Consider the following 21,706-nt stretch of genomic DNA (forward strand, 5'->3'; position numbering starts at 1 on the left):
GACAATAGATAGTAACCCTAAACAGTTTTAATGAACTCCTAAGGCACAGGACTGTGTGTGGCCTCTGGAAATACTGCTTAATGAATTCAGGATGGACTCTGACCATACACTACACATCGTAGATAATGTTATTGTCATCTACTGATGCTTTTTGTCTCTATTCTCTGCTGTTCAAAGAAGGGTGATAGAACACTCAATGATCTTGCCAAAATTTGAGTTCCAGTAAATTTTGTACTATCTCACTGTGCAAGTGTTTTCAGTTCTTTACTGGTTTACATAATAGAGGAAAATCTTGACCTTACTTGTTATTACTGCAAGTTTTTAAAGTTTTTAACATATGTTCACCATCATTTGACACTTCAGCTGATTCCACTAAACCTTAGTATGCTGACTTTTTCTGAGTTTTATCTTCTTTCAATAAATTAAAAGATTAAATGAAGTCAAGAGGAGATCAAGAGGGTTTTCTGTGCTTCACTGCACAGAGTTAAGCATTTTACTATTTGTTAACTGTAGGTAATACTTATAAATTAAGATGGCCTTAATTGGGTAGAATCTAGATTCAAATATTTGTCATGGTTATGTTGCCCAAGACAATAGTACTGAAGTAATTTTTCTGCCAAAGTTAGTAGAATATAGATACCATTATAATTTTTAGGGAGGAAAATATTTTTTATGGGTTGTTTTCAAAATACTCTTAATTTCTGGTGTGAAACAACAGCTTCACTGTTGCTTTTCATTCAAGACATATGATGTAGCCATTTAGAAAAAAATGTGCTTATAATGTGAAAGCATGCCTCGCAGAGGACTTCTTCCTTCAGCAAAATGTTCTGCTCTTTTTGTGTTGGGGTGCATGCATTTTTGAGTTTTGAGCCGTTACCTGCAGCTGATGAGCTCCAAAAAGAGCGAAACCAGATAGGTCCTGCAGTACTGGCTAAAATCTTCCTTCAGGGGGTTCTGGTGGGGAAAACTAAAGAAGGTTCTCTGCTGCATAAACCTCAACAGCCTTTTTCAATTTCCATAACACCAAAAAGAAATCTGTGGGAGTATTTGCTTTAAGGTGAACACTGTTGTGGTGCTGGTGTCCGCCTGCCACTTTTCACTCCTGTTTGTAGTCTCACTGGCTTTAATCACCAGGCTTGGAAACACCTGGCTTTAAAAACAAAGAAGTCTGAAGGATGGGACTTGTGCACAAGTAAAACAAATCATTGTGGTTTTGGTTTAGAAATGTTGATTTGCCATCTTTGTTTGCTTAATTGAGTATTCAACACATGTTAAAAATGAAGTATCAGACTGTGTGTACACAGTATTGCCTTTGTACCATCATTTTCCCAAATCCTGATGACTTAATCATTCCTTTAAAGAGAATATACTTTTTTCCTCGTTTGGTTTTTGTGTTGATTGGCTGGTTTGGTCTATATCTGTCTTTTACCTTTTGTTTTCTGTGTCTTTCTTCACTGCCAGTTCACTCAAAGATTCCAAAGGATATGAGTGAAGGATATCCTTAGATATGAGTGCTAATTTAGTAGAGATGGACATGAACCTTGTGTTCTGAAAAGAAGTTGCAGTTAGTAATTCAAATCAGACTGACTGTCTAATGATGTTAACAACTTTATTTATGAACATGTGATTAGACACTAATTTTGAAATTTTTTAAAAATATTATCTCATATCTATGTAGCTATACCCCTCACATGTGTGAGGGGTATATACATACACATGAACTGAACATTACCCGGACCTACCCAAAAAACGAAGTCGGCACCCTCAACTAGCATTCTAGTGGTGGCTACAGACACTTACTTACAGTTTTGTGAAATATGGTGAGTTGCTGTAACAACTCAGTGCAGCTGAACTTCTTCCCCTGCCTTCCTTCAACTGCCGTTTTTCCACACAATTCCCTCCCCTTCCTTGCCTTACTCTGCCTCTGGCATCTGGCAGGTCCTTCTAAAAGACAATATCTAAAAAATGCTTCTTTTATTCTGCTCTAACATAGTATTATACCTGTTGATATCACTGATTTAATCCTAAGGGGATGAGAAAAATGATTTTTCACCAGGGTTAGTGAGAAAGATCAGGTCATGACAAGGTGATGGTGCAAGGGCATACACAAAACTATACAGCTGGGAACAGGGGAAAGGTGGAAAAGAGAAGCCAGACCACCTCCTCTTAACAGAAATGTGAGGATTATTGCAGTGATTCAGCAGTCTGTGTAACTGTGGTTTCGAAATACAGAAAGAAGATTTATTATTAGGTTAGGAATTCCTATATGTATAAAATTGGTGTGTGAAATCACTGTGAAAAGATAATTTTATCTCAATTTGAGCCCTTCTTTAGAGGAGGGATATTAGTAAATGCCATAATTTTATCAACATTCTCCTTTCTTTTGTGTCCTCTGAGCAGGGCAAGTGACACTATTATTCATTAACTGCTTTAGAGTCACTTGTTTGTATCATTCAACTTCTAAATAACGTGACAATTTTATCTGAGTTTATTGCAGCATTAGAGTATGATTCTAAGTATTGTTTGTGCTAACAGTATGATCAAGTACTCTGTGTAACCATGGCAGACAGACTTTAGACTTTCCAGCGGCCTCTGCTGTCCCAGTGCCTTAATTAATAAAGTTACGGTGCTCATTCTGCCTGGCTGGTTTGTGTGCCACCTTCCAGTTCTCTGTGCAGGGTGGCTCTGGAGAAGTCAAATATCAGCAGTTTCTGAGGACAGTCAGTTTACAGGCAGAGTGTTGTTGTGTGTGGCAGGTCCCAAGGAAACCAGATGGCCACATCGAAACAGGGCCTTTCTGGTAACCTTTGCCTGGCATCCACAGTGAAAGATATATGGTGCTACAAAAATGTCATGAGCCTTTAGGCAGCAGTATAAATCTATTCTTTACAGAGGTGACCCCACCTCTGTGTTCTATCTCCATTAATTCTCTTGTCCCTCATCTGTGTTACACAGATGGATGCGTAGCAAGATTTGGTTTGTGTGTAGGAAAGAAGGGAACATCTAAAGTTAATCAGATGAAAACGTGCTGCTGGGATGAAGAATGTTGCTGCAAATTCATTGTAATCTGAGAGAAATAATGTAGTATCCGTGCTTTTGGGAGAAAAGATCTGAAATACTGCAGAAGATATTTTTGGCATGAAAATAAAACATCTGAATTGCTGCTCTGTGAAATCCGGGGCTTTGTTTTATGTAAGGCACATTTTTCAGTTTTTGTGTGAGGTGTACGAATAGGTCTGTGCTTTATTTATGATCACTAAAATTATGAATAGTTGCTGTTTGTGGAAAAATAACTTAACACCTTCAAGTTAGATGTGTGTTTATTGTCTTAGGGCCTTTCTTTGCCACATCTGCCATGGCTTACCCAAGGTTTAAATTAATTTCTGAGTGTTAACAGAAGGAATTTGATGCTGCTCATTACAGTATTGGGACTGTCCTGTTTAAGATCTTGTGTTCAGGAGAAGGAAGTAGAAAATACGAATGAAAAACAAATTCCTGCACACTAAACAATATCTAAGTCAAAAGCAAAAATAAAATAACCAAGTTAATTCCTAACACATTTGTATTTTCATATGTTTGCTGCTGTACAGATCTGCATAAAATAGCTTCAAGATTATTTGGGATACCCACTTCTCTGCAATGCAATCAATAACTAGTAATTAAGATAGATGAAGAATGGTGAATTACTGAGCTTGAACTAGGTCTGCATTTTGAGCTCTCTTCCATGTGTTAGAGGTAGTAGCACATCTGGTGCTTTCCTGTGTTTAAGCAAGACTGTAATCCCACACGATTTGGGATCAGTCTGATGGTGATTCTGTTTTCTTCTCTAGATACTCTCTTTTGTGTGTAATACAAATTTGCTTAATTATAGGGATAGGGGAAATGGAGACCAGGAATTTTACAAAGATGAGGATTGTGTTTTGTCACTAGATCAATGTATTTGATCAGTTTTTATAATCTGGTGTTCTGATAATTGTAGAGGTTAGATATTTTTAAATTCAAATTTCTCTTCTCACAATCATATAATTTTAGTCTTTAATAACTGGCAACTACATTTTGGAATTTCAACCTCATGACTTCATCTTTTCATGGAGTTCCAGACAGCTTATATGCAGTATCTAATTTTTTTAATAGAAATGGGCTTATTCAGTGTGGGGAAGACTGTGGGTTTTTTTGCAAGAGTTCAGTAGTCGTTAGGGTGGGGATTCTGTCTTTCTGCTCTGCTCTGGTGAGACCCACCTGGAGTGCTACATCCAGGTACAGGATGTGCTACATCCAGTGCTACGCCTTCAGCCCAGGGAAAATGTGGACCTGTTGGAATGAGTCCACAGGAGAGCCACAAAGAGAGATGGGGCATGTCTCCTATGAAGACAGGCTGAGAGACGTGGGGTTGTTCAGTCTGGAGAAGAAAAGGATCCTGAGAGACCTCATAGCACTTCCTGGTGCCCAGAGGGGACTTACAAGAAAGCTGGAAATAAACTTTTTGGCGGGGCTTGTTGTGATAGGGCAAGGGTTAATGATTGCAAACTAAAATAGGGTAGTTTCAAACTAGATACAAAGAATAATTTTTTTTTTTTATGATGAGGGTGGTGAGGCACTGGAACAGGTTGTCCAGAGAAGCTGTCGATGCCCCATCCCTGGATGCGCTCAAGGCCATGTTGGATGGGGCTCTGAGAAGCCTGTTCTAGTGGAAAATGTATCTGCCCATGGTAGGGGGTTGTGACTAGATGAGTTTTAAGGTCCCTTCCAATCCAAACCATTCCATGACTGGTCTGCTGATTAGAGACCTCCGAAACAAAGCAGCAGGATGTGTGTGTTTCCCTTCTTCTGAATTTTGAGACTTACATTCCCCAGCTGTGCCTTTTGGCTGCAGTTCAAGGGAGTTGATTGCATGCTTTAGCTTTTAAGGTAAATTGTCAGGGAGTTATTTTGTTGAGACTTCCTATTTGCATGCATCTGTGCAAAATTATTTTTTTCTACATAGAATCTTTAAAATTATTGTCCTTAAAAAAATCCCAACATTTTGGGACACCCTATTATAACCATTTACCCTATTTCTAAGTTAGTCCAGGAAAGTCTTCCAATTTACTTGTTTGCTTGAATATTTATCTGTTTTATTATGAGTACACACAGAACTTTGGTGACCCTTGATCTCTTAATTTCCTGGTTTCACTGTTTGTATAGTGGTTTTGTTTTAATATAATCTAATTGAAGCAAATAATACCAAAGGTTTATTAGCTCATTATAACAAATGACTGGATTTATTATTATTATTATTATTCAAATATTTATTTGAAGTTTTCTGGCTTGTAACACTGCTTTTGTTTTGATTTCAGAATGCTCTCTTTAGTTGTATTAACAGAAATGAAAGTAAGTATATAATGGTTTCTTTTGGTTTTCTTTTATAATATTCATTTTTCTCTAAACTATAAGAGATTATGTAGGAGAATGTGAACATATACACAAACACATGTATTTCAGACCTGTATAAGCAAAAGTCATGAGTAAATTGTGTTACTCAATAATGAAGGGATTTGGCTATTTGTATAATTAATATCAGTTTTAGTTTGTGTATCTGCATTTGTCTTTTCTGTCATCTTTTTCTTCTGCTTGTTCATTTGATGTGTGCTAAGTAGCAAAATTAAATGCATAGCTGAAATGTTGAAGAACCATGTGTTTTGTTGCCTGATATCTGTTTATATAAAATGAAATCAGTGTCTCAGAATTAATTCAGGTAGAAGCTGTTCTCAAGAACTACTATATGTGTTTAACAACATAGCTAAAGTGGGTGAATCACCAATACTATCTGTCTGGGTTTTTTGAATGATAATACTCTCATATTTGTTTGTTTATTAGTAGCATTTCTCTGATAATTCAATTATTGGACATGTCTGGTTACCTAAAATAAGAACAAAACAGCTGAAAATGAGATTTAGCTGGGTTGTTCATGTCTTGAACTTGAGTTCAAGGCAGCTTTAATGCTGATTTTTTTCACCTGCCAGACAAACAAATGTAGTTTGGCTAGTTACAGATATTTCCAGTCATTCTGTAGACAGAGGTTTTTCAGTAGAGCATAGAATTTATTCTTTTTTTTTTTCTTCAGCATCATTGTGTGTCAGACTTGCTTATGTCTTCATTTCTCTGCGTAGGAACCCATAGATTTTCTGTTGTTTGTCTGTTTGCTTCCCCAGTGGGTTCAGTCTGTTGCAGTTACGCAGGTCACCATACGAACTGCCGGGAATATTGCCAAGCAATTTTTCGGACAGATTCCTCTCCTGGTCCGTCACAAATTAAAGCAGTTGAAAATTACTGTACATCTATCAGCCCTCAGCTTATACACTGTGTGAATAACTATACACAGTCATATCCAATGAGGAACCCTACAGACAGTAAGTACAAATAAAACCATCTTTACTGAAAGAAAGTTATAGAAGATGTTGAAAAGGTACTTCTTGTACTTTTTATATAAAATGTGTTATTGTAGAAGTCTATCATATAATTGCATTACTATCATTATGTGTATATATATGATTATAACTTTTGGGTTTAGGTGCAATCATTATATGAATTTATATGATGATAACTTTTGGTTTAGGTGCATTAATAATTTTTATTTACTTCTCATTTTTGCATATTGGCTTTGTAGTTTTTTTACAGAGTTGATTCTGTATCTATTTAGGAGAAGCAATGTTATTTGCGATTCTTTGGAGGAGAAGATACCTTACAGAACTTTTATTTTTCAGGGCTGTTATGTTGTGCATCTTTAACGTTGTTTTGTGCTTGACTGTTAACTATTTTGTTAACAGGTTTGTATTGCTGTGATAGAGCAGAAGACTATGCATGTCAGACTGCCTGTAAAAGAATTCTAATGTCAATGAAAACAGAGCTTGAAATTGTTGATGGACTTATAGAAGGCTGTAAAACCATGCCTCTCCCTCAGGACCCACTTTGGCAATGTTTTCTTGAGAGTTCAAGATCTGTTCACCCAGGAGTCACTGTGCACCCTCCACCTTCAACAGGCCTCGATGGAGCTAAGCTCCATTGCTGTTCTAAAGCAAATTCTTCCACATGTAGGTCAGTATCTCTCTAACCTCATTTACAATTCTGAAAGTATTTAGGAATTTGTCTTGTTTCTGGCCTTTGCCTGAATCCTGCTGAGTACATCAAATAGGAAGTTCTGGAATTCTTAGAAAAAATACAGGTTCAGGTAATCAGATAGTAATCTGTTTAGTAATGTATTCTGTCCAATACTTTGTATCTCAAAACATACTGTTTCATAAGAGGACTCAACCTTTTCTTACATTTGGCACTGGCTTATTACAACAGACACAGTAAGTTAATGAAATTTGTACCATACTTGTGGTCATAATAGCCAATATTGCAACCTCTGTTTAAGAGGTCTTAATGAGATGCTAAAGAGAGACAAATGATTATCAGCTCCACAAACGCTCAAGTGCCTGGTTGCTTCATGTTAGAACCTTGGCAGTATTCCTTTCTACATGTTCTTCTGGTTTTTGTCAGTGAAAAATAACTTAGGTGTTTTAGTAATTAAACAAGGGAACTAACTATTCTGACATTTAGAAAAACAAAGGTTTTCAGCAAATTGTTGCATGCTTCCAAATTATTGAGGCATTTTTAGTCTAGAGTGGTTTTCTGTCCATTTTAAAAATAGATGATGATTGCATTTGAAATGCATCAATGTGTCTGAATAAGTGGCAAACACTTTTGAGCTATTGCTTCCTTTTATATCAAAGTTTCCAGTAATGTCTCATGAATGCAGCAGGGTCTTTAAGGGGTTTAATAGTAGAGCCCTGGACTTACATTATTTCTTAGAATGTTATAGCATAGGATAGTTAATAAAGTATCTTTTAGTTCCTTGCTTTGACAATGAGTTCTAAAATGGATCCTTCTATCAAGTTTTCAATAGGCAGGAGATCTAATAATACAGTGAAGTTCCATATCTTGGGATGGAAACATTTGAAGTTTGTAGGACATTGCTGTAAACAATGTGGGCTGGGTATTGCTGACACCAGGAAACATCTCAAACAAAAGCTGCAAACAGTATCCCGAACATCAAAGAAGGCAAAAGAAGGAATGTATTTTGCTTGACAGTCATTTCTGTAGGAGGAGAAAGTGTGATTTGAAGCTGAAGGAAGGGATTAGAAGTTGTTCATTGTGATGGCAACTTAGATTTATTACCAGTAAAATCAGCTGGGATAGTTCTAATCTCAAAGTTGTAAGTTCAGGTTTCAAGTTGTTGCATTTTTATTGGATATTACAGTTTTATATCCTGAAGTCTTTTGATCTTACTAGCTTAAAGATGTGCTGACATGCTTGAGCAAAATGAGTTACTTGCTTTGAGCACTACATTTGGCTGCCCTTGGAGATTTTGTGGGCTCTAACACAATGCTCTGTGGTGAGCAGAGGCAGAGTGATGGAGCAAAGAAGTGATGGGCTATATCTGAATGGCTGTTCTTTTAATTTTATTTTCTTCTTCTCTATTTCTTTTTTGTTTTCAGAGAGCTCTGCACTAAACTTTATAGCACGAGCTGGGGCAATTCACAGAGCTGGCAAGAATTTGATCGCTTTTGTGAGTATAATGCAGTTGAAGTTTCCATGTTGACCTGTTTAGCAGATGTACGAGAACCTTGTCAGCTGGGCTGTAGAAATCTTACTTACTGCACTAATTTTAATAACAGGTAGGAGAGAGACACTGAATAATTTATAAAGGAATTCCTATTCTTTGATTTCAAAAATAAAATTAATTGGTTTTAAGACTTATTTTGAGATTGTATGTAACTTTCTTTCTGCAAATATGGTTTTAGTTAATTTGAAAATAAGTACTTTTTCTTTAGAATGGGCTTTTGGAAATACATTTAACAACAGATGTAACAAAACTTACAAGAATAAAAGTTGTAAAATGTCACAGTATATTACGTCTGCGTATTCCTCTGTCTTACTGCATAGACAAGTAAGTCATGGTTACTGGAATGTTGTATATTATAAATAAGGTTAAAGTGTTTGTTAAATTTACATGTTACTCATTTTCAAAATTCCTTTTTTGCAGAAATGTTTCTGTGGGTGTGTAGGACAAAATTATTTAAAAGTGGTGTCAGAAAGTAATTGCAAGGTTAGAGTTTAAAAAAAACAAACTAAAATTTGTTTTAAAAAAGCCCTAAATTTTCTTAGCTATTAGAGATCGCTGGCTTTTTTTTTTTTTTTTTTTTTTTTTTTTAATAGTATGTATTGGTGTGAGTGTTATAGGAGAATCCTAATTCTGGCTAAATATAAATCATAAATCAACTTGCATTAGTGATTCACTAAGAAACAGAGATAATTACAGAGATATTTGGGCTAAGGTATTTTCTCTTAGGTCAACTTCATGAGAAATATTAAAGTGATATTTGATCTAAGAGATAGAGGTGAGAAGGGAGTTTCAGCCTTGAGTCTTAAAGACCTTGTCTTCCTTAAAGACAGATTTCAAATTGATTTTGATCTTGCTTAACTGTGGGAGGGATTAATTGCTTGTATACCACAAAAAGCAAGCCATATGAAGGATGTAGAATTCTTATGGTGAAAAGGGAAAATGTGGGGTATTTATTTTTTTTTATACATGCTACATCTTACCTTCTCCTTTTAAGACCAACAGAACTATTTAGAAGCTGCAATATTCAGTCAGACCAGGGGGCCATGAATGACATGAAGTTATGGGAAAAAGGGAGTATTAAGATGCCTTTCATAAATATTCCTGTGCTTGATATTAAAAAATGCCAACCAGAAATGTGGAAGGCAATTGCCTGCTCCCTGCAGATTAAACCTTGTCACAGCAAATCTAGAGGAAGTATTATCTGCAAGTAAGTACCGTGGGGAAAACTTCAGAGGTTTTACTAAGGATTTTAATGAAAACTAAAAAGCTGTAGGACTGTATTTGCTATGTTAGGAAAACATGGCAAGGCAAACATGGAAGGAATATGAAATTGTTTGGTTGCCACTACTTGAATCTCCAACAGTGTAATTTAAGATATTTGCCTGTTAATGAGATGGATGTACATGCTTGCATTGTAAAGTGAAAAAAAAAAACCCAGATGTATTGAAGTTTTTTGGCTCTCCATGGAGTGTTAAATCTTTCCCCTTTTTTGGTTTTGAGATCTACCAATGACTTTCAGCTGACAGAAAGATCTGGGAAAAAAAAAAGTGGGTTTTTTTGTTGTAATAAATTTTGAAAGTAGGTGATTGAGTAGAAAAAAGAGCAGTCAATAATGCAGGTAGTGAGGTAGAGTTCAACCCATATTAGACATTAGTAAAATTAAGGAAGTGCTTGATCTTGGAAGATGGCATATTATGCCATAGAAAATAAAGATCACCAAGCCAGAAGTCAAAGAGGAGTAGTACAAGCGGTAGTTTCTGTCTTTGTGTCACAAATTTGTTCCTTCCTCTTACTTAAAATGTAACATATATATATATAAACACTCTGCTGTGAGGCATATTGGGAAAGTTGTGGATTCAGCGAAGGGAATAACATAGAAAGAAATTTTTTTCATATAAGCCCTTTTTTCTTCAAGTAGTCTTCATGAAGTTCTGTCTTTTTATTTACCTGTAGATCAGATTGTGTGGAAATACTGAAGAAGTGTGGAGATCATAATAAATTCCCTGAAGGCCACTCAGCTGAGAGTATTTGTGAGCTCTTGTCTCCAACAGATGACTTGGAGAACTGTATACCCTTGGATACTTACCTGAGTAAGTACTAACATACCTATGCAGAAAAATTAGAAACCAGGATACTTTGAATGCTTGTCATTACTTTTAATAATATTCATTATTGATCTTAGAATTGTATTGAATTTGAGACATTTTATTTAGTGTATTAGAGAAAATATGAATTTTCTAGTTGCCATAGTTCATTGTTTCTATTCCTTCTTGTATTGGACATATGTGACAGGAAAATCATTGGGCAGACAAGATAAAAAAAATATATTTTGTTTGTGAAGGATTATCTGGGTCATTATTTCCAGGACTGAAGATTAAACTATTGAAATAAGTTAACTACCTGGTAATATCACACTTCTACATCTATAATTAAAGTAAAAAAATTTCACAGAATTGTCAAAAATATCCTTTTACTGGATGTACGAAATGCCATGCTTTGCTGAAGGAACATAAACCTCATTTAAATCACTGTAGATGATGTGTATTCTGTTTTCAGGCCCAAGTTCTTTAGGCAACATTGTAGAAGATGTCACACATCCATGTAATCCAAACCCATGTGCAGCTAATCAGCTATGTGAAGTAAATAGAAAAGGATGTCAATCTGGAGAGCTGTGTCTTCCATATTTGTGTGTGCCTGGTAAGGTTTTTGGGCTTCTCTTTACTGAATTTTGCAGGTAAATGTACCACTGAAATACTGTTGAAGATTTTGAAGTGAACTACTGTGCCATGGTTTAATCCAGCTGACACGTGAGTACTGCACAGCCGCTCACTCGCTTTCCCCTCTGGCCTGGGCAGGAACAGTTTAGTCACTGAAATAAAGTTAATAATAATAATTGTCATGGTGCTGCTGATGAAAAGGGAGATAAGAAAAAGAGAGGAATACAACCCAGAGGAACCAAGAGATACACAGTGCCACGGCTCCCCTCCCACTGACCCAATGCCCAGCCCTTCCACCAAAGATGTCTGGACATGCAGCTAACGGCGTTTCTGCTTCTGCTCCCTTCAGTGACACGTTTAATGTGGTTGCACCTCACCAGAAAGACACTTATGGTCATTTGGGAACTACTTTTTTAGAACACTGGTGTTGTCTAACCTCTGCACCATGTGTAAATGTGAGCTGACTGGGGAGAGAGCCTCATGCAGAATAAGTTTCAGGTACCTGACTTTGAAATGGCAGAGTTGGGTGGTGTCAGTAACAAGGATTAAACCTACAAAAGGAAGTGTGAGACTCTGCGATGTCCAACTTCTACAACCCCTTCATTGTTCTGCCCTAGGCACTGGTAGTGCTTGCCACAGTTTTCACCTTTCCTTTAAAGCAGGAGGTGTCATTCAGTGACATGAGGGGTCAGCTGTGGTTCTTGAAGCAGTGCAGAAAGTGTGCATTTGGTGACCTCTTGAACATGTGTGTGACTGAGCAAGTGAGAGCAACACTCTCACTCAATTTTTACACTGAATTGCGTGGAGCAGCCTTCTTTCTAGAGAAGGTGATAGAGAACATTGCCATAGCTGTCTCACATCAGTTCCCTCAGCCTCTTTTCTTCCATCAGTTTTCCCAGTGGTTCCTAATTAAAAAGGAAAGCTGGATTTTGCTTCACTCATACATCTGCTCTACTTGAGCTCTTTTAAAAGTGGGGATAGACTTCAGCTCATTCTTTGTGTGAGCTTAGGGATATTGTTTTAGTTACACTTCTATGACCCTTACAAATATTTTTGTTTTCCTGGAAAGCTGAGCCTTATTACTATAAAGGTTGTATTGTCTTTACTTGCTGCAAAAGTCATTCAAAGTCATCTGAAAACAAGCTCATACAGAGCTTTTGAAGAGACAATTTACTTCCTCTGAAGGCTGGAAAGTGACTTTATATTTTAATTCAGTCTTTTTATTGGCTGAAAGTTTCAGGGGGTTTGTTGCAGTTCACCCCTTGTAGGGTTATTTCAATCTGGTATTTATTTTATTATTTTTCCTTGCAATTTTTTAAAACAGTTGTTTTTTTGTTTCCATTCTTTCTTTTTTAAATCCACTTTTCCTGCTTTTTCTCTCTTTCTCCCCTCTTCACGTCTCTTGTAAGAATCCTTCAGTGTTCACTTAAGAGGTACAAGTAGAGAAGAAAGGCACAATAAAATATGTGATAGAAGGGAAATAACTGGGCTTTGCTTGTGAGACCCTTTAATTCAAATTCTGTATTGGAGAGGGTGAAGCATATGTAATATTTGTCATATAACATGTTTCATACTACTATAGAGCTGAAAAATTAAAATACTTGAGAATTGTAATTTCAAGTCTATTTCTCAAACGTAACTTCTTCTACAGGTACTTCAGAACATTGTCTCAAGCAACTGTCTTCTGTTTTTGCTGCTTGTTGCCTCTGTGAAATGGGTGAATAAAGGGGCAAGAGTAAGGCTGCTCAAGAACACCTTATGTTTTTTGCAAGTCAGTGTAGTAATTAATTTCAGTAGTGGCACTTGCCCACGTGTTTACTACTTACGAGCTAAAATTTTTCCTTGTATTCAGGCTGCAAACTGGGAGAAGCCTCCGATTTTATTGTCCGACAAGGTACACTTATCCAAGTTCCATCCTCAGCTGGTGATGCTGGGTGTTACAAGATTTGTATCTGTGGACACAGTGGCTTGCTGGAGAACTGTATGGAAATGCGTTGTGTTGACCTCCAGAAATCATGCATTGTTGGAGGACAGAGGAAAAGTAAGTAATAGAGCAGTGATGCATCCAGCACCTGCTCCTTACCTAAGGAATTTTGAGCTATGTGAGAAGATACAGAGGATCTGAATTCAGAGCTTATCAGAAAATACAAAAGCTGATGATTGCATTCCTATTTTTAGTACTAGGTTAAGTCTTACATATGCTGGAGGGTTCCACTGTTGAAATCAGTACTGAACTGTGCCTGTCTCAAATCAATCACAGTCCTGTGTGAAGGGTATTCTCAGTACAATATTTCGTTTTAGCATGGGATGGTTTCTCTGCTAGCTCCAAATGGTTGGTGAGGGGTTGTTTTGAATTTGTTGGGGTTTTTTAATTCCTTCCAGTGGCTTGTGGCATCTGGGCCAGTGAACTCCCAAGGTTTGTGTTTCCACTCCAGTGGTTGGCACAAAGACCCCTTTTCCTACTTACTGATTCATTCAGCTTAAGGTTTGTGAGTACTCATGCAGCTATTCAGAGTAGGAAGCACACATCTTAAAAGTGTAAAAATGGGATTAGATAAAAATATAGGATAGGTTGTGGTGATCAAATGTAGGGTTTAGTGAGAAAGGCATACTGTCCAGATACCTGTCTACATTGAACCATTCTCGTTTTCCCTTCTTCCCTTTGCTTTCCCACACATCTTCCTGCTTGATTCATCCTAATTCCTCCTTTTCCTTTCCTTTGGCTCTTCCACTAAACATCCCTTAATAAATTTTGCACTATCTCAGCATTAAGTAAGAATTATAGTTTAAGATATTTATCCATGGGGCTAACATATGCCTAAAAAGAAATGTGTAAGCAAATACATGATGATGATGATGAAGGTGCATTGAACAGTCTGGTTTTTTTAAGTCTTCCTCACCATGGCAGCTCCCTGTTTAAATTGGCATGGATAACAAGGATTAATTGGGTTCTACCTAATCTGACAGTCCAAGGAGTTCAAAGAGATGTGACAGGTGCTTCTTAGAAGATTATATTGATTTATTTTCAGATTAACTCTTTGCTTTAGAGCTTTAAATGTGTATTTTTGTCATGCAAATTGGCATAATAATCTTGGAAAAAGAAAACAAAAAACAAAAAAAACAAACAAAAAAAAAAAAAAACAAAACAAAAACCAAAAAAAACCCCAAAAAAAACCCCAAAAAAAAGCTACTAAGGTAGGGGGAAACTTACAAAAGGTATTGATTATAAAATTGAGTTTGTGCTGAGCTGTGACCTGTCTGAAGTTGGTGTCTTTTAATCAGCAAGCAAGAGATATTCTGCTAGTGAACATTTGCATAGCTCAGCACTAGACATTGTTTAGTGTCTGTAAATCAGCCCTTTTAAACTACTGTCACACTGTTGTCCAAGCAGAGCTAAAGCAAGGTAAAAATACCTCAGGAGTCCAAAATAACTGAGGTTTCTTTTTTACCATGTGATATGAGTTATTTTCACATTAAGTAAAACTTTAGAAGCAAGGCACTTATTGTAGTTTCATTTGTCACAAACATAATTTTCAGATTGGAAACCAAATCCTCAATCATGAAAGAGCAGGAAATTGGGATATTTCTTTCTCACAAAAGATACCAAGTTGAGCTAAATAATCAACTGAACTATTATTTTCATCACTCAGAAAAGTCTACCTGCAGTATTCCAGGGAATGGAATGGGGGATTTTGGAATCTGGTCTTTTGTTGGTTTTTGTCCGAAGAAGATAAAAGGCAGCCAAACATACTTAAAATTTTTCTTCTGTTATTTTCTTTTTTTTTTTTCAGAGTTGGTACTATTTGTTAATGGAAGCAGAACAATGAAAACATCTTAACATTAACAATATATTTGATGGGCATTTGTAGAAAATATCTAGTGAAAGTGGATGCTTTTAAGATACAGTTGTTAACAAATACAGTTTTTAAATGGTGACTGTGACTTTTTATGGACCATTCTATCCAAGGAACTTGTAGTTTTTCAGATTATTGGTGAAAATAATCACAAAGATGTTTGATGCTGTATTTGTATTTAACAGTTGCACAGTGTACAGCTCTCACTTGTTCTGGGAACCATAACAGTATGTGTAGCTGTAGGTTTTCAGTAAGTGCTGTCCATTTAAAAACAAACAAACAAACTACCACAACCCCAAAACCAGACAGCTTCCTCTTTTGCCATAGTGACTTATGAAGTGTTTATGGTGATTAAGACTCTAGGTATTATGTAATAAAAAAATGAAAATTACTAGGTTTCAAATTTGTTAGATGATGCATTGAAAGCAAAGAATTAAAAGTTTATGGTCACCATGTAAATATTTTGTAGTAACTATATTTCATTAGTTTATATATCAATCATAATAAAAAGGGTTTAGACATAACATCTGAACTGTGTTTTTTAAAACCATTCTCTATAAAGAAAACAACTCTGAATGTTTTGAATGATGCTGGGGTTTTTTGTGTTGTAAGTTGACTCCAGCCAATAACATGATTACTGATGAGGACAGGTTGCTGTGTGTGCTCTTTGACAGTGAAAGACAATAGCCCTGCACAGATTTCAAGTGGATCCTAAGTCAGGTACTCTGAAGAATCACCTGAGATCCTGTGTTTGTCATTACCTTCTAAGCTTTTCTTTATCCCTGCTGGCAAATTCTTTGCTCCTTTGAGTACAGTGGTGTAAAGAGAGCTGTTTGTGCTCCAGAGGCTTTCTCTCCCACCCCTTCTTTTCTGCCCTCATTTGTCTTCTGAATTGCTCCAGTCCTGAGGGGTTTCCAGCCTGTGTAATATTTTCTTTAAAATTCTAATTCTCAATCTCAACCCTTTGAAAAGAAATGAGAGGGAATTACCTTACTTTGTAATTACCTTATTTTGTAAGGTAATTCCTATTACGTTTTCCTCAAGAGCTGTGTACTTTTTGGTAGTCTTTGATAACCAGTTTGCTTATGGATAGATCAGAGTCTTGTCATCAACATTAATTGATTTGATATAAAACATATATCACAGCAAAGGGCAGTCATATGGGCAGTTCAGAAAACCAAACTGGAGTTGCTAAACTGAAGAAAAATCCTCTAAGTTTGCAGTTGGAGTCTTAGATTCAGGTGTGAAAACGTTACTGACTTATAAAATACATTCCAATCCAATGAAGGCCAGAATGAAGCATTGGAACTTTTACCTCTTGACAATCACATACAAGTTGTGCTTAATGTGTGAGACTAAAAGTTTAGGAAGCTTATGTAAATTTTATTTAGAAGAATGTGTCTTTACAAAAGCTTTACCTTTAAGAAAATATGAAACTTGCTAGCCAGAATTTATTGTTCTTAAAAAAAATAAAACCTAATTTATACAGGCTTTGAAAGAACTAAGTGCTTGCTTCTGTGGTTAACTAATTAATCAAAACCATATGTGAACAGGCTTTTCTATAAGTGAATAAAGCAAAACTTGAAATCTATTGAAAAAAAAAAGATGGAAATTTCAGTGGGAAAATATACTGAGAAGAGAAATTACAGAAGCAATTAATGAGAATGTAATATCTTTATAGTGCATATGAATATGTAGTCTTTGGGTGTATTTGCATTAATTCTATGTATTTACTTAATTTATTTGAAGGCCATGGAGCATCCTTTAATATAGATTGCAATGTCTGTTCCTGTTTTGCTGGAAACTTGATTTGTTCGACACGTCAGTGCCTAACTGAGCACAGCTCAGAGGATGAACGTCGGAAGTTTACAGGTAACTTTCCAAACCATGAAAACTCTTAAGTTGAGTATTTTTAAAGCAGAAATTATCAACTAAATTCTTTCTGCAGTACTAATGGAAAGCACCTGATAGTTTGTTATTACTATGGTTTTTTAACTATTTATTTTTCTCACATCCAACCTGCACTGCAGGAAAAAGCACATACTTTAAAAAAGAAAATCAACACTGAAAAATAAAACCTCAAGTAATACGTAAAAATAAGTAGAGACAGGGTGCACTAGGTATGAGAGAGATAAAGAGTTTAGGGGGAAAATGGAGAAAGCTGAGTAGAATGAGCAAAGAGGCAGGACACAAACTTCTCTTCCTGCTCCTTGTGCTCCAGCACTGCTAAATGGCAGGTGGCAGAAAGGGGCTGAAGGTGAGACGCCTTGTGTATCTTGTGTCATGGAAAATGAGTGTGCACCCAGTCCCTGTTCTGTGTGTTGCTCTTGCAGGTTTGCCCTGTAACTGTGTGGACCAGTTTGTCCCAGTCTGTGGCCAGAACGGGCGCACATATCCCAGTGCGTGCATAGCTCGCTGCGTTGGGCTTCAGGACAACCAGTTTGAATTTGGATCATGTATTTCCAAGGATCCTTGCAGCCCAAGCCCTTGTAATAAAAATCAAAGGTAAAAGCAGAATACGTTTTTCAGCTTTTCTTTGGATTCGTCCACTCATAAAGCAGATTTATGTGTTCTTTGAATGTGTTGTATATTGTAACATTCTACTTTGGGGGTATTCCAATAAAAATAACTGTTTGAAGTAGCTGGTTTTTATTTATCATAGGTAGTAATATTGGACTGTAATAACTGCCAGTTCTGGGTTCCAGTTTTGTAATACTATGCCAATTAAATTCATTATGCAGATCTCAGTTTAGCAATAAAGGAGATTTGACATATACTTTCAAAAGTGGGAGAATCAGATTTTGTCAAAATGGCAATAACTGTCATTTTACTACTTTGTTTCACACCTTTCACTAGTTTACAAAGAAGACCCACATCTGAATTCAAGACTCGGAGTCAGTCTTGCTTATTCAGTCAGTAATCTGTGCTTTTTGTCTCTAAAATAGGAAAATATCAATCACCCTTTTTTTTCTTAGACTGAAATCTTGTGAAAACTATGTCTGTACAACCTCTGGTTTTTCAATATCAAGAAAAGAAAAATCTGCATAGACAAATACATTAAAACAAAAATATGCTTTGTACTAGTGTCAGGCAAAAGAAAAATCTGACCTTTCTTAAAAAGATCAAAGTCTGTGGCTCACAATATTGGTCTCTGTCTTCAGTTTTCCCAGTGTTGTGCAATATTGCAGTCTCCTTTGAATTAGTGGATTTTTCTGTTTTGAAAGAAAGCCATCAAAATAAGTTGTGTAATATTGTGCTTTCATGAAAGCTGATTGTAGCAATTTTAGGGTTTTTTCCTTTTTCTGCACTTGTAATGCTATGATGCAGAAAAATACTGAGAAAACACCATAGTTTTGTAGCTGTTACATCCATAATGACATTCAAAATTGGAATTTCAAACCTGCATTGTGGATAAACATTTTTTACTTTTTATGTTTGAAATTTGGAGAGTACATAGAGGCTCCAGTTTTTCAAAATACCATTATGCTTAGAACCTCAAGTTGTAGTTTCAGTAAAAGACTGTACACAATACATTTTTCTGGGTCAGTTTGATAATATAGCTCAAACTGAACATGCTCATCTGAAAATGCCCCTGATGCACTTGGAATGTATTTAGGATCTTACATTCCACTTGTGAAGTGTTTAAATCTCAGAATTTCCAAGCCTTCCCTAATATCAAAGGCGTGTCTGTAATGCATGAGAGTGCAGCACTCAGAGAGAATAAGGACATATTGTGCATTATCCAGTGGTGGCAATACTGCTGTAATTTATTGAAGCAGGGAGTTGTCCAGAGAGGCCATGAGACCTTTCATCAGCCTGCTCAGCAGACTGCATTGGCTGGTATTTCTCTAGCAGAGGGATGCCTTGCAGGGCCTATGCCAAATGTTTTGTACATAAGATCATGGAAGGTACATGTTTTATACAAAAGGGAAAGAAATTGTGCTGTTTTTCTGTCTGTACTTGTCTCTGAAGGCTGCAGAGGAATGGACGGTAAGAAAGGGTAAATACAACATTCTTCTGTTTGTTTGCAGTCATCCTCTAGATGGGATGTCGTACAATATTCCGAACCTCCAAAGCTAGAATCCAATTAGATATTCGTAATTGAAACCATATAATCATGTAGATCTTGTTTTCACCCCTTTCTCAGAGAAGGGCAAGACTAGACCTCTGCAATAGAATCTTTTCTTCTTGCTGTTTCCATGTTTTCTCTAGCCTACCTGTTGCTAAATACTCATCTACAAAATGAAGTATGGGAGCAGGTAAGAAGTTTTTCCAAGCATTTGTCAATAATCCATTGAAAAACACTTGGTAAAAGATAAATGTTAGTGGAAACTGCAGTTGTGTTGACATCATTGAGTAAACATGGGGTGCAACTGTCCCAGGTTTGTGATGAGACCTGAAAAGGGCTATTCAGAGTGTTTTATCACTTGTATTTCCTGCAGCTCTGCTGAACCACAGTTAGTTCTAAAGCAGTGGAGAAAATTTCACTGAAAATATTTTCCCTCAAAAAATAATCCCGTGACATGAAATGAAATTATTATGACTTTCTGCAGGTGCATACCAAAGAAACAAGTTTGCTTGACCAGTTTTGAGAAGTTTGAATGCAGCCAGCATGAATGTGTGCCAAGGCAGTTAAATTGTGACCAGACCCGGGATCCTGTTTGTGACACAGACAATGTGGAATACACTAACTTGTGTACTTTGTACCAAAAAGGAAAAAGTTTGGCATACCGAGGACCATGCCAGGTAGGAAGTGGTTCTGGCAATAAGTATCAAATAATGTTCTTTGTTCCTTGGTGTTCAACGTAACAGTTTTTATTTTTATTTTTTAAAATGTTGTTTGGGTCTTTTTTTAAGTATTCTTTTTGGGGTTTATAGCTTATAAAATGTTCTAATAAAAAGTAGTAATCTAAAAACTTATTTTTAACTTATTTTAGTATAAAAATAATCTCACATTCTTCAGAATTTTGTCAAATCTTTCTCTGCTTTAGTTAACAGTTGTCTCAAAGCCAATCAAAAGCTCTACTAATGCTTTCTTGGTGGCAATACTCTTGATATTTATATCTTCCTATATATGCTATTAAAGCTTGCACACTAAGGTGTGTTTGCAGTAATTAGTGCAGTTCCATGGTTACTTAAATCTAATTCTTACTGATATGAACGTGTTGAAATATAAAATAATGCCCAGTCATGCAAAGTCTTTAGCTTTTTGTGTGATTGTGCCTCAGGTTTACCAAGTTCATTGCTCAGGATCTATTTACAGACTAGGCAGTCTGTAATAATTTCCTTGTTAGTCTGCATTGGATTAGTCTTCATATTAATCCTTGGGAAGGATTAAAATTAGGTTTAGTTTTTGCATCCCACTGCTCTCTACGGTGGTGTTAGATGAGTTACTTCTGTCACCTTACAATAACACATATACAAATATAAGTAATATAGGTAAATAAATGATATGTAAAAATATACAATGTGTTAGAAACACATGTGCATGCATACTAAATTTTAAGCACACAAAACTACACTAAGATGAATTAATAAATTACTAATGAGTTGTTAACAAATTAATTTTATTAATAGAATATTTTAAGGTATAGTGAAATTATAATTATTTTAATTGATTATAAAAGTTGATTTAAATATGGTCCTTTTATTTAAGCACTGGAGAGAACAAAAGTAGTTAGTTTCTGAAATATGTTTTATTGTGCATTTCTCAGACTCTGTCACCTTCTTGGAGTACTTACCCTTTTCATTTATGGCCCATTCATAAACTGGCAGGTTCTTTCCTCTGGATTTCCTACCTTTTCAAAGTTCTGACAATATTAGTAGTGAATTCCCATTAACTTTGGCTTTTCTCATGTTGAAACTACTTAGCAGTTTGTGCAGCAGGGCTGAGGTGACACTGCCGGCGTTGCTGTGTGTTCCAGCCCTTCTGCAGGTCGCTGGAGCCCGTGTGTGGGCACAACGGGGAAACCTACGGCAGCGTCTGCGCCGCCTATGCCGACCGCGTGGCCGTGGACTACCAGGGGCACTGCCAGGCCGTGGGCGCGCTCTTCGACTACGGCTTCCACTCCGAGTGTGCCTTCGTCAGGTGTCCCCAGCTCTCTTCCACTGGCTGCAAACCAGTCCTTGCGCCAGGTGGGGCAGGTCACTGCAGAGAGGGGAGAGTGCTCCAGGCTCTGGGGATAAATAGGGCGATACTTGGAACAAAACACAGGCTTTAAAATGTTATATTAACAGAAAGCATAAGGTAATGACTCTGCTTAGGGCTAGAATAAGCCAGTAACAGGACTCAGATGAGTAAACCTGAATTGGAAAGGCCTTGGCCTTAGAGGGATGCTCCTTCAGTCTCTTAGAGACTGGCAGCTGGGATGGGTTTGGGAGAAATGAATGAGCTCTGTGGTGTCCAGGGTATGATGCTTCTAGGAATCCGGTGAGTAATTTTTTGGAAGTGGCAGCACAGATACCACAGTGGAATGCTGAGCTGTCAT

General features: G+C 36.6%; 1 protein-coding gene across 5 annotated transcripts in view; it reads left to right on the forward strand.

Annotated features, from left to right (window-relative positions):
* The window catches only part of RECK (reversion inducing cysteine rich protein with kazal motifs), a 48,970-nt gene that overhangs the window by 22,747 nt on the left and 4,517 nt on the right, over positions 1–21,706 (forward strand). For 4 of the 5 annotated variants that reach the window (XM_068200615.1, XM_068200633.1, XM_068200600.1 and 1 more), the window contains 12 exons: positions 5,337–5,370; positions 6,192–6,389; positions 6,807–7,074; positions 8,520–8,699; positions 9,642–9,854; positions 10,601–10,737; positions 11,204–11,344; positions 13,217–13,405; positions 16,968–17,090; positions 17,552–17,723; positions 19,772–19,964; positions 21,143–21,353. In XM_068200615.1, the coding sequence (XP_068056716.1) occupies positions 5,337–5,370; positions 6,192–6,389; positions 6,807–7,074; positions 8,520–8,699; positions 9,642–9,854; positions 10,601–10,737; positions 11,204–11,344; positions 13,217–13,405; positions 16,968–17,090; positions 17,552–17,723; positions 19,772–19,964; positions 21,143–21,353 (2,059 nt within the window). Of the gene's footprint in view, positions 1–3,678; positions 3,702–5,336; positions 5,371–6,191; positions 6,390–6,806; positions 7,075–8,519; positions 8,700–9,641; positions 9,855–10,600; positions 10,738–11,203; positions 11,345–13,216; positions 13,406–16,967; positions 17,091–17,551; positions 17,724–19,771; positions 19,965–21,142; positions 21,354–21,706 lie in introns of those variants that run through there. The other variant, XM_068200623.1, reaches the window with a different exon arrangement.

The sequence above is a fragment of the Anomalospiza imberbis genome, chromosome 1 (genome assembly GCF_031753505.1).
Source record: "Anomalospiza imberbis isolate Cuckoo-Finch-1a 21T00152 chromosome 1, ASM3175350v1, whole genome shotgun sequence".
NCBI lineage: Eukaryota > Metazoa > Chordata > Aves > Passeriformes > Viduidae > Anomalospiza > Anomalospiza imberbis.